The sequence below is a fragment of the Eptatretus burgeri genome, chromosome 7 (assembly GCF_056783735.1).
Source record: "Eptatretus burgeri isolate ZD-2024b chromosome 7, Ebu_testis_v1, whole genome shotgun sequence".
Taxonomy (NCBI): Eukaryota; Metazoa; Chordata; class Myxini; order Myxiniformes; family Myxinidae; genus Eptatretus; species Eptatretus burgeri.
This window is the reverse complement of record NC_140967.1, coordinates 110,954,012-110,967,638: the sequence shown is the minus strand read 5'-3', so window position 1 is coordinate 110,967,638 and position 13,627 is coordinate 110,954,012. Positions and strand designations below refer to the sequence as shown.

At 41.6% G+C, this 13,627-nt stretch overlaps 1 protein-coding gene across 2 annotated transcripts in view; it reads right to left on the bottom strand.

The window, feature by feature from the left end:
• Positions 1 to 13,627, bottom strand: part of LRPPRC (leucine rich pentatricopeptide repeat containing) — a 171,564-nt gene that overhangs the window by 90,234 nt on the left and 67,703 nt on the right. For both annotated transcript variants that reach the window (XM_085890292.1, XM_085890290.1), the window contains exons 22-24: positions 11,433 to 11,518; positions 8,930 to 9,131; positions 3,878 to 4,002 (exon numbers count right to left, since the gene is read on the bottom strand). In XM_085890292.1, coding sequence (XP_085746418.1) covers positions 3,878 to 4,002; positions 8,930 to 9,131; positions 11,433 to 11,518 — 413 coding nt within the window. The remainder of the gene's footprint in view (positions 1 to 3,877; positions 4,003 to 8,929; positions 9,132 to 11,432; positions 11,519 to 13,627) is intronic.

The following is a 13,627-nucleotide window of genomic DNA, read 5'->3' as shown; positions in this document are numbered from 1 at the left end:
TTGTAATTTCGTAAATACACTATTTATTTCGTAAATACGTAAATACACTACGACGCGTCTCGATATTGGCTTAATCAAGGCAAGTGACAAAATATCGGAAGTTGTTTTTTTTGTTTGTTTTTTTTTCTTCTTCTTCCTCTTCTTGTTCTTCTTCTTCTTCTTCTGGTGAAGACAAAACCTTTAGGACGCGGCTCTTGGACACATTTGTCCTTGTTTAGAATACTAGTGCGAGGAAAATGAAACACCCTTCACCAAATAACAGGAAAATCTGATTTTTATTGACTTTTATTGACCTTTGAACATTTTCCTGAAATTTAAGGACATTTAAGTACTTAAATTGTACAACTCAGAAATGTTGGACTTTATGGGTTTTAGGACCCGTACGAACCTAGTGTCGGAACATTTGCTATGTTAATCGTCTCAGTTATACTAGCAGATACCCGTCTACGACGGGTATGGGGAACAGGACGGATCACAATACTCGGTTTCGGTAGTTTCTTTGGATGTTTTACGCCGCATTCAACAGCTCAGTTCATATTGGTGGTGTGGATGCGTGCCCATGGTCGTGTTTGAGACCGGACGCTTTAGATTGTTGGCCTTGACACATAGTGCCGGATGAGTAACACAAACTATTTGACATATTCATCGTTTCTATATTACCTCCATCAACAGATTAACAACATGGAAGGATAAAAGTCGTAAATGCTGAGTTGAACAAACGTCCTGAACTCATGGACTTAGTTAAGTAAAGCATGCCATATGGCATCTGGCAGTCGGTTTGCCGCCGAACGCTGCTGTTTGTGACATCAATTCCCTCTTTGAAAATTCTATCTATATTTGATTTTTTGAATCCACTATCACTTGCGTAAATACATGGAACACATAATGTGAAGATTTCGGAAGTATGAACAGAATATGTTCGGAGAAAAGTGTTTTAAAAGTTCCAGGCTTACGCCCATTATATTATGATGGTATGATATAACTGGCTGACATATTTGCCTTCTGTCACGAGCAGCTGCCTTAAAAGACAAAGGCACATTGTACTGGTCAAATACGAGGCGCACTTCATCCACATTGTTGTATCTGCAGAGTAAACAGTTTACGAAGTGTTCAGCTCGTTGATTGCAGTTCTATATATGCTCTGGTTTGTCCAATGATTGGACTTCTGCCATTGCATTCACAAGTGCCACCTTTACTCCAGGATCTCCGACAATGTCGTCTGACTGGTTTGCTCGATTACCACCTTCACCTTGAATGTCGTCTGCGGGTTGTCTGGAGACGTCATATCTTGATTCATTTCTTTCAGGTAGCTTCTCCAGAATGCCCATCAGGCGATTATTCAGTTGACAGTACAGCATTATCCCATCAGCTGCAAACATCAGCCATGGCACAACTGACAGATAGGACTTTCCTACAGTTTCAGCAAGGTTGATCTCTGGTCTAGATTTGTAGACCAACAACATATGGGCAAAAAGGTTCCAGTCTTCTTTGAGTTCAATGATCTTGACCCCGGTGTTCATTTTCAGTTGTTTTCCTGTAGTTTTCCATGTCTTTAGTTGGCGTTTCTTCATTGGGGCCCATATGTTGGTTGTGCCTGACTTGACACGGTCCTTGATAAATCCTTCGAATAGCTTTCTTCTCCCGATGGTGTGCTGTTCGCAGAGATCGTTTCGTACTTTCTTGGGCGCGACTTCCTTTGTCACCAAGTTGTAGAGTTCCTTACTGTCATCTGTGAACGGATTGGTGAAGCTCTGGATAGTAGCAGTGAGTGCTGTAATGTTCTTCTCTTGCTGCATCAAAACAGTTTGAGAAACAGCATGATGATGCATGTGTTTAGGAGAGGATATGCCACCCACTTGGTGAACATTTCCTGAAAGCTGTGCTAGTTCTGGCGGGATGGCAAAGAACTTTGTGTGAGCATTCGTGTTCCGGGTGATTCCGAAGAATCATCCAACTACTTTTATGGCACGATCTGTATTTTTTTTATTTTTTTTTACCCTCTTCTACCCATGCATTTTTTTTTAAATCAAACATTGCATCTGTATCTGATAGAGTTTCTCAGTGTGGCAGGAATTGCACCTCCATGAAATCTGGAGACGTATAAGCAAAAGCTCTTGATTACTGTTGGAATGTATGGCAAAATGAACGAAAATGCGCAAAAATACATGTCCGGGAAAACGTCTCATTTCCATGACCAGAACAGTTTTCCAGACAGCGATCATGGTTTTTATTGTTCTTTGGGGTCTTCTTGACAGATTTAGACTCGTGGTTTGCTTTCATGAAGAAATTCCCATGGGACTTCTTTTCCGTATATTCGGTACCGATGACGATGACTTCCAATACAGACTATGTGAGTACTCGTCAAAATTAATGAAAAGGAAAACGTCATGTTGTGGTGCACAAAGCTACCAGAGTGCAGCTCAATCAAAATCTGTTCATAATCTGAAGTTGTATCAATACAACAAAGAGATATCTGAGATCACAAAGCAATCACCAAGAGTAAGCCTCCCTCCATGCCCACGATCAAATAATGGCCATATTTTTTCGGACCACCATATCACCTTGACCTTCAACATAAGGAATAGTGTAAATTAAGGAAATGTGTCCCCATCTACATTCAATCCATAAAAACTCAACATCACGAAAACCGGAGGAAAATTATTCAAATTATGATCAAAAAGGTGTTTTTAGTTAATTCGGTCACAATCCGAAAAAGGTAAGTCCAGGACATGAATCAAATATCAGGTGCCCAACTTCGGTGCAGGTACACGATTACAATGCAAAAACAGTTTGGAAGGCGAAGCGGCTTTCGAGAATCCACATTGGCAAAATTGACTGATGCCAAAATAAAATAAAATAAAATAAGACAAAAAAAATGCATATATATTGTTACGGTTGTGGAAATTCACAGATCACCATTCAGCGAAGATCAGTTATGTCGATAAGTGTGTGTCCAGGTGAGATTTCCCCACCGATGTATAACGGGATTTATTCATGTACCGGACTGTGAATCTTGAGGTAGTGTTATTCTTTTCTATCTTTATTTTAAACAATCATCTCCTCACCACCTTCTCCACAACCGCCAACATCTCCTCACCAGCATCTCCACGGCGCCGCGATCTTTTCACCAACAACAACATCCCCAACAAACAACATCTCCACAAACAAACACGATGGCATCCTCGACAGCGGCAAAGTGATTTCAAACACGGCCGCGCTTGACGGCGAGATCGGATCAGAACGACGAAAGGGGCAGAGCCAGCCGGGGGTGAAGGTTCAAAGGTGAAAGGAGGGCGCTGATTTTGGGCGATGGAGACCAGAGCGACCCCTCCCCTTGGGGCTATAAAAAGGCGCGTTTCAATATATATATATATATATACATATATATATATATATATATATATATATATATATATATATATATATATATATATACATATACATATATATACATATACATATATATATATATATATATATATATATATATATATATATATATATATATATATATATATATATATATATATATATATATATATATATATATATATATATATATATATATATATACATATATATGCTTAGCTCATAGGAGGCGAAATACAACTGATGAACAAGTCAGTGCAATTTGCAATTTTCACAGTAAATGTTAAACAGACTTCAAAAACAACTTTGGGGCAACGTACAAATTAACATTTGTAGAAAAGAAAGTAAAAAGTGGTGAGGGGGTTTCAAATTTATGGCATGGGATATGGGGGTTGGGAGGAGAGAAAAATAAATAGAAAGAGATGGGGAAATAAATGGGAAGATTGCTCTTCAAAAGTAGTATGAGGGATGAAAGTGATCAACGGACATGTCATGGATGGCAACTCACCTTTCTTTAAGAGTTCTGGGTCATTGGCTTTTACCATTGCGTCGAAGAGCTCATACTCATTGGGATATCGACGGTACTTTTGTACACATTCGATGAAGGAATCCAATGCCTCCGCCAAGTCTCCCCTGATAACACACGAGATATTTCTTAATGAGAAGAGGACTCCACAGGATAGTACGTTAAACCAGCACTTACTAAAAGGGGAATGAGTGATTTAGTGTAGATTTACAAAAGTTTTCATCAACATCAGTCTGCGACAATGCTGTTTCAGACTTAAATGATCTCATTATAATCTCCTCGGTCCTTTTCTTCAGTGTACCGAACGTTATCCTTTGAAATGGATGGACATTCACGAGCCATGACCAAGGAGAATAAATGAAACAGATGAAATATTCAAAGATTAAGGTAGTCTGTAGCCTGTATCACATTCTCTCTGATACTTTTGTTATGTTGTGATCTTTCATAATCCCATATACTATGGTGATTGGTGATCCCAGGTGTATTTGAACAAGTAAAAATCTTTTTCAAAATAAATTTATCCCAAACCACTTATTACAGTTGAAGAAAATATTTTAAAAACTTGAGTTCATTAAAATTCAGTGAACTAGAACAATAACAACATCAACTAGAGAGTTCATAGAACACCTAAACCCATGCAGTCTTATGAAACAAGGAAGGACATGGGCAAGGGGTCTGCGAGCTACAAATTTTATTAGTCGTGATGACATAAAATGTCGTAATATTTTGTCCAAGTACTGCGAAATGGAAGGGTTTTGAAAGTGCCAGTATAAAAAGGCGATTTGTGTTCTACATTGTACAAGTACATAATTTAGTTGATATAAAATAAATACTTTAAAGGTTGTTGAAAATTTTTGGAAGTTTACCACGGTCTTTTACACCAGCTTATTTAACACGTTACATTAGTTATTCATGCATGTTGTTGGCGTCACAAGTTGTTGGTGTCCTTTGTGACGTCCTTAAACGGGAACCCAAATGCTAAGACCATCTCGACGCTGAAGTATCCCTTGATGCCCCACAAAAATAGATGTGATGTCTTTTTCTGATTTAAAAAAGGAGGTAAATTTGCAAACAAAAGTTGAAATCTTCTTCTTCTTTTTTAGATTAGCCGTGATGTCACAACATGAAAGCAAGTGCCACTTCCATATTGTTTACAGGTTAAATCGTGGTACAATTAAATTCAAACAGTGAATATTTTTAGAAGTTCTACAAATATGCCTCGTTGACACGTCCTTGGTGGTTATCACATACAAACCAAGATGGTTTCATGCTACACAAAAAGCCAAAAGATCCGAGAGATGCCAGAAGTTGGATGAGCTTTGTCCGAAAGACCGACATGTGGATCGGGTGGTTCAGGCCTACAAAATGCTCGCTTTTGTGCTTGGAACATGTTACAGAGCACTGTTGTGAAAAAAACAAATGGCAAGATATTGTGGTTATCCACCATGATCAAGAGACGATGCAATCCCCATGATTAAGCGGAAGAAACAGCCATCGCTCAAAACGACAACACAATGTCTACCCAGGTACCAGCACATGCACACGGGCGATTAGAGCGATGAATCATACACCTGTTGCCATTACCCGGCAGTTACAACAACAGCACCTGAAAATAATCAATTAGCAAAACAATTTTTTACAAATAAAATGAACCACCGTCTATTTATGGTGGAGAGAAAGTATGTATGTATCAACATCTACTCTTCCGAGATTATTTGAACGAAGGCGCTGAAACTTTAGAGCGCTGGAAACAGAGAGAGAGGAGCGAGAGTGTGAGAGTGTGAGAGTGTGAGAGTGCGAGAGTGTGAGAGTGTGAGAGTGTGAGAGTGTGAGAGTGTGAGAGTGTGAGAGTGCGAGAGTGCGAGAGTGCGAGAGTGCGAGAGTGCGAGAGTGCGAGAGTGCGAGAGTGCGAGAGTGCGAGAGTGCGAGAGTGCGAGAGTGCGAGAGTGCGAGAGTGCGAGAGTGCGAGAGTGCGAGAGTGCGAGAGTGCGAGAGTGCGAGAGTGCGAGAGTGCGAGAGTGCGAGAGTGCGAGAGTGCGAGAGTGCGAGAGTGCGAGAGTGCGAGAGTGCGAGAGTGCGAGAGTGCGAGAGTGCGAGAGTGCGAGAGTGCGAGAGTGCGAGAGTGCGAGAGTGCGAGAGTGCGAGAGTGCGAGAGTGCGAGAGTGCGAGAGTGCGAGAGTGCGAGAGTGCGAGAGTGCGAGAGTGCGAGAGTGCGAGAGTGCGAGAGTGCGAGAGTGCGAGAGTGCGAGAGTGCGAGAGTGCGAGAGTGCGAGAGTGCGAGAGTGCGAGAGTGCGAGAGTGCGAGAGTGCGAGAGTGCGAGAGTGCGAGAGTGCGAGAGTGCGAGAGTGCGAGAGTGCGAGAGTGCGAGAGTGCGAGAGTGCGAGAGTGCGAGAGTGCGAGAGAGCGAGAGAGCGAGAGAGCGAGAGAGAGAGAGAGAGAGAGAGAGAGAGAGAGAGAGAGAGAGAGAGAGAGAGAGAGAGAGAGAGAGAGAGAGAGAGAGAGAGAGAGAGAGAGAGAGAGAGAGAGAGAGAGAGAGAGAGAGAGAGAGAGAGAGAGAGAGAGAGAGGAACAGAGAGGCAGAGGCAGAGACAGAGAGACAGGCAGACACACACACAGAGCATTTTGGAAGAATGGTAGGAAGGAGAATGCCTGAATCTCTGAATGTGTGGGATGGGTGTGCTGGAGCTGTGAACATTTAATCCCAAAAAGCAATGAGGGTTTTGAGAAAGCCACAATTACGGAGCTTGAGGAGTATTTTTTTTTTTCACCAGAGAGCTCCTGAGAGCTCCTGCACAGCTTTCCTCCAGACTTGAAAGTGACCTCTCAGCATTATTGCTTACTGTATTCCGTGCTGCGTTCTTACAGAGTGAGTGAACAGGCCCTAATACAAGAACTGTGAAGAAATTTGCGTTGCGTGGGTTTATGTTGTGGGTAATTTGGGGTAATATTGTTTGTTGTTTGTTGTGGTCATTATTTTAATAACAATCCATGAACTGTTACTCCTGCCGAGTCTCCATTCTTGCTGTACAAGTGGTTTGGTTTTCACGATCAGCACCCTTAAGGTGCATAATTGGGTGAAATAGATTAGCACTTATTGAAGTAAATTAAAGTGACATTGTTGTGCATAATAACCATCCGGCGAGGTTATACATCGGACTGGCGCACCATGCGAGCACGTAACCCTCGGTCCGCTTCTTACCCTTTGATGAGGTACCCGGGACTCAAGGCCTGTAACCACGATTTGGGGTATCGCTTGACAGCCCATGTGATTTGGTTATCCCCAGTTATAGCCTATTGCTATAACAATATTGTACTATAATAATCACAAACAACACAATATTTAATTCATAATCTTCGAAGTTAGGATTGAAGACACATGATGCATTACTCACTGTTTTTGCAATGCCTGAGAAATTGGTGCTGGCTTGAGTTGCCAAAATGTCTCGAGTTCGCGGCATTCCACACAAACATCTTTAATCTTCTTGCAAAACATAGACTATACTATTTTCAGCAAGCAATTCACAAACTCGATCCACCAAGGGGGTTGGGTACTCTGCAAGTTATATATAAATAGCTTTGCCAATGTAATTTAATTTCCAGTGACATATTTTCAGGCCCCCCAAACAAACAAACGGCAACGTTGTCAGACGAAATGAAAACCCGTCATTCTTGTTACAAAAACAGCTAAAATTGATGAAAAAGCAGCCGTAATTGAAACCAACACAGTAATTTCGGTCGCAATAGCAAATATAATGGAAACCAACACGTTTATTCTACACACAAGAACGGTCGTGACGGGAACAAGAACGGACAATCCCGAAATAGATTGGTGGGGAACGGAAGCAAGATTGGTTATTTCCATCGCGAAACAAAAGCGGTTCATTCCGGTTACTGTTGTGCGAACAAGATGGTGGATGCAGTAGAACGACCTGTTACGGTATGTAAATTTTTCGTGCTTGTGCCTCGAACATAAATGTAATATAGATAATACATAGTGGGTAGTACCTGCTGTAGTTTTAACAATTTATTAAACCGAATTTTGGTGTGATGATAATGTTTGGTTTGCCTGTATTTCGAGCCCCCGAGTGAAGGATCGGTAGTTGTGTATGCCCAGTTCAACATAGGGGATCGTGTATGGGATCTTTTTAGTTTTTACTTCATATTAACTTTGTTATTTTATTGCAATTTATTATTACTATCAAATTTTACCTCTTGCAAATATAAACGATCAATCGTCACTGATCGCTGCAGCAAGGGGGCACGAATTACACGAAATGTCAGCCACACATTAAGTCAAGTGGGCGCATTTATCGCTGCTTGTATAATATCCTGTACCACAAACGGGTTTTCATTAACAGACATGATATATTCAAGGCAGAATACATTAAAGTTAACTTACCATAACTTCAAGAACTTTTCAAGCCGCCATGTTTTCCACGTTATGGTAACCGGAATTAATCGCTTTCGCTTCGTTCTCCTCCGTTTCACGACGGAAATAACCGATGTTGCTTCCATTCCCCACCCTTCTATTTCGGGATTGACCGTTCTTGTGTCCGTCCACGACTGTTCTTGCGTGTAGAATAAACGTCTTGGTTTCGGTTATATTTGCTATTGCGACCGTAATTAGTGTTGGTTTCCATTTCAGCCGCTTTTTCATCAATTTTAGCTGTTTTTGTAACAAGAATGACGGGTTTTCATTCCGTCTGACCACGTTGGCTTCCGTTTGTTAGGAGGGCCTGATTTTGGAAGAACCTGGTCACATTTGTCACAAATGCAAACGATTTTGAGGACAGAACATAAACTAATTTGCCATCCCAAAATAAAAGTTTTTGTTTTGTAAACTTTACAAAAATATATCCACAGAACAAGGATTTATTCAGGAGACAATGAAATGCTCAATGATTGAACTCCAGTTTGGGAGCACCCCCAGAATGATCACGTTATAAGTGTGGAATGGCCCATAACTCACTCAATGCAAGATGCAAATTACATTTCCAAATAAAACATCTGTAAGAAATACAGCAGCAACTTACTTTTCCAATGGTACGCTCACAAAGGGAAGAAACAAGGATTTGTTCATAATTATCAGTTCATAGTCGTAAAGGGTTTTGAGCAGCTGGTGAGCTTCTGCAGCTTTTCCTTGCATTATGAGCTCGGTAAGCTTATACTTCAATCCAACGACCAACTGCTGCTTGTGATTCTGGTGTGGAAGTTCATGCAATATGGTCTGGAATTCTGTAATAAAAAAAAAAAACAGGTCATATAAGTGAGAGACAGTAAATTTAAAAAAAACACAAAATTCCCCTGTCACCACAAGATCCATGTGTACTTACACACAAGCATGACAATGTATGCACATGAGCAAGTTGTGAACAAGCAATAAAGAGGCAAAGGATAAAAACCGCAAAAATTATCAACTTGTTAACATTTATGATGACTTGCAGAGTACCCAATCCACAACTCGGACTTGTGCATGTTACACTTAAAAATAAAAAATAAAAAACTGAATTCAGCTTTTTCTGGAAACAGTGTATTGGCTCGTGGAGGAGCAAGAACACAGAACGGAGCAGGACGTAACAGAATGAAACGAGCAGCGCAAATGAGGGAAACGAGCAGCGCAAATGAGGGAAACGAGCAGCGCAAATGAGGGAAACGAGCAGCGCAAATGAGGGAAACGAGCAGCGCAAATGAGGGAAACGAGCAGCGCAAATGAGGGAAACGAGCAGCGCAAATGAGGGAAACGAGCAGCGCAAATGAGGGAAACGAGCAGCGCAAATGAGGGAAACGAGCAGCGCAAATGAGGGAAACGAGCAGCGCAAATGAGGGAAACGAGCAGCGCAAATGAGGGAAACGAGCAGCGCAAATGAGGGAAACGAGCAGCGCAAATGAGGGAAACGAGCAGCGCAAATGAGGGAAACGAGCAGCGCAAATGAGGGAAACGAGCAGCGCAAATGAGGGAAACGAGCAGCGCAAATGAGGGAAACGAGCAGCGCAAATGAGGGAAACGAGCAGCGCAAAGGAGGGAAACGAGCAGCGCAAAGGAGGGAAACGAGCAGCGCAAAGGAGGGAAACGAGCAGCGCAAAGGAGGGAAACGAACAGCGCAAAGGAGGGAAACGAACAGCGCAAAGGAGGGAAACGAACAGCGCAAAGGAGGGAAACGAACAGCGCAAAGGAGGGAAACGAACAGCGCAAAGGAGGGAAACGAACAGCGCAAAGAAGAGAAACGAACAGCGCAAAGGAGGGAAACGAACAGCGCAAAGGAGGGAAACGAACAGCGCAAAGGAGGGAAACGAACAGCGCAAAGGAGGGAAACGAACAGCGCAAAGGAGGGAAACGAACAGCGCAAAGGAGGGAAACGAACAGCGCAAAGGAGGGAAACGAACAGCGCAAAGGAGGGAAACGAACAGCGCAAAGGAGGGAAACGAACAGCGCAAAGGAGGGAAACGAACAGCGCAAAGGAGGGAAACGAACAGCGCAAAGGAGGGAAACGAACAGCGCAAAGGAGGGAAACGAGCAGCGCAAAGGAGGGAAACGAGCAGCGCAAAGGAGGGAAACGAGCAGCGCAAATGAGGGAAACGAACAGCGCAAATGAGGGAAACGAACAGCGCAAATGAGGGAAACGAACAGCGCAAATGAGGGAAACGAACAGCGCAAATGAGGGAAACGAACAGCGCAAATGAGGGAAACGAACAGCGCAAATGAGGGAAACGAGCAGCGCAAAGGAGGGAAAAGAACCAGTGTGACCACTCCTCATTTTCATAAATGCCAAGGTGAGCCAATGAAAAAAGCCAAGAATTCACAAGGTTTCAGAAAAGCGATGATAATAGAAAACCGATACGCCAAGAAAACCTATAGAAAACCAAGACGCCAAGGTGAACAACGAATCGCCAAGATCTTGCGAAAAAAGCCAAGGAGTGCTCACACTGAAAAGAACAGCACAAAGAAATGAAAAGAACAGTATAAAGAAAGGAAAAGAACCGTTTCAAGAAGGGTAAAGAACAGTATAAAGAAGGGAAAAGAACCGTATAAAGAAGGGTAAAGAACCGTATAAAGAAGGGTAAAGAACCGTATAAAGAAGGGTAAAGAACCGTATAAAGAAGGGTAAAGAACCGTACAAAGAAGGGTAAAGAACCGTATAAAGAAGGGTAAAGAACCGTATAAAGAAGGGTAAAGAACCGTATAAAGAAGGGTAAAGAACCGTATAAAGAAGGGTAAAGAACAGTATAAAGAAAGAAGAACAGTATAAAGAAGGGAAAAGAACCATTTCAAGAAGGGTAAAGAACCGCATAAAGAAGGGTAAGGAACCATATAAAGAAGGGAAAAGAACAGTATAAAGAAGGGAAAAGAACAGTATAAAGGGAAAGGAACAGTATGAAGAAGGGAAAAGAACAGTATAAAGAAAGAACAGTACAAAGAAGGGAAAAGAACAGTATAAAGGGAGAAGAACAGTATAAAGGGAGAATTACAGTATGAAGAAGGGAAAAGAACAGTATAAAGGGTATGCACACCAACTGCATGGTGAAGGGACAAATTACCTTCTGTCCTGTCATGGAGGGCAAGACCCATAGCCAACCCCAACTGTTTTCTTAGATCCAGCACATAGGATGGGTAACGAGCATTTCTGCAGACAAGCAAGTGGAGCGCAAGAGTAATGCGACAGCATAGAGTGGAGATGAACCAGAATTGCAAACAATAACGAAAAAGACTAAGGCTGCATGAACCATTATTATATTGTGTGGTAATTTAGTGGAAATGAAAATGTGGAATTTAATGTGAAAACTGGAAGGGCACTCGGTAGAGCGCATATCTCCGCCACACAATGCCTGATCCATGAGAATGCACCGGGCCCATTACATTTTTGAAATATCATGCCGTACAGTACGATATCATTTTTGGCACGATCTCTCAATGGTGAAGAATCACTTAATAAATTAAATAATTCTCGAATCCAGATCCAGATTCGGATCTTTACCAAAATCTAATCAATTTGTCCGTGCCAACTTTCCCGACCTGTCCATCAAGTTTAATCCGAATCAGTCAAAAACTTTTTGAGATATCGTGCTATATATTAGTTTAGCGCTATCTCTCAATGGTGAAGAATCACTTTAAAAATTATAGTAGTCAGATCCGGATCCGAATTCGGATCTTCACCAAAATCTAATCAGTTCGTCCTCGTCACACACCGAACCTGTCCACCAAGTTTCGTCTGAATCCGTCCATAACTTTGTGGGCTATCCTGCTCAGAGAGACAGAAAGGGGTGAAAACATAATCTCCTTCACCTTCGGTGGTGGAGGTAAATATAGTGGACATGAACCAGAATTACAAGCAAAAAAATAAAAAGACGAAGGGTGCACCAGAACGGTATCTTAAAGGGTGGTACACCAATAATAAACTTGCATGCTCACCCACCATAAATCATTAATTTTGGCAAATAAAGGTTCATTCAACACAACAGCGACAAAAATACCATCTTTCAATAAGTAACTTGACAAATGCTGGATATGGGATCGTCAGCGGAATGTTCCTTCAGACAAATGGGAACGCCTTTTTAGTAAAGTTTAGTTCTGTTAAGAATTGACCACGTGACGAAAAAGATCAGAGGCAAGGAAACCATTGCAAACCCATCCTGTCAACCTTTCATGGCATCTACTATTAATAAAATAATTTTTCATAATCCTTTGTATTCAAACCTGAAATTTTTCAAGTAGTCATCAAAAAAGAAGAAAAAAAAAAAAGTACATTATTTGGTGCCAAGGCTCTGCCCTTGAATGTTACAGTCTTTTAATTAGGGCTGGCAAAATGGCCAAGAGGTACGCACAATCGCCTCTTAGCTATCTAGACTGGGTTCAAATCCCGACCCAGCTCTGAACCATGATCCTGGTGTTTCACAAGCAGGGTGATTCATCAATGTGTATGCCATCCCTCAGATGGACGTTAAACTCGACGTCCCATCTGCCGATATTGGTTGGTGGACGTTAAAGATCCCACAGTGTCCTTTACGAAGATAAGGAGAGTCATCGTGGGCACAATGAACAAATTCCTGCTCTAACCTCGAGGGGGCACTGCATCAGCGGCACAGCCATGTGATGCTACCCCGCAGCCTTGTGCTGCACATGAAATAAGTTGTCTTTTAACTTAACTTTGTACTTTGCATGCCATGTTTTCCAGCAGAGTTTATTGAAAAAAAATTAAGAATTTGCAGTGAGTTTGGTTCACCAGTTGTAAAAATATATCATAACCTATGGTCATAAAGTTAGAACTTTCTTCATGCCTTCAAAAGCAATGATCACAATTGTGTTACTTCATTACACAGGCTTTGAAGTTCTGTTTTGTTAAATCTAGCACCCCATGGACATCCGTCGGCCATCATAAGACTTACTATCCCAAAAATTCTGGTTGCCATAAGCAAAAAGACAATAAATTGCCACACAATAAAATAAAAGTTGGGGAGGTAGATTCACATCTCAGGTACACTTGAAAGCATGGTCTACCCAGTTTAATGGACCTCGCTTTGATGAAGGTAAAATATACATTTGACAACTTCAACATTTGCACAATTACAGCCATCAACCAATGCCATTTGTAAATAAAAGTTAAAAACCCACTAGAAATGAGTTTTCAAGAAACCAAGTCCTTGGATATACGAGGTTTTGTACACATGCAGTGCAGAAGTTGTAAAATTTAAACATTTTTCTCATGAACATGATCCCACTATTTTCATGATCAGAA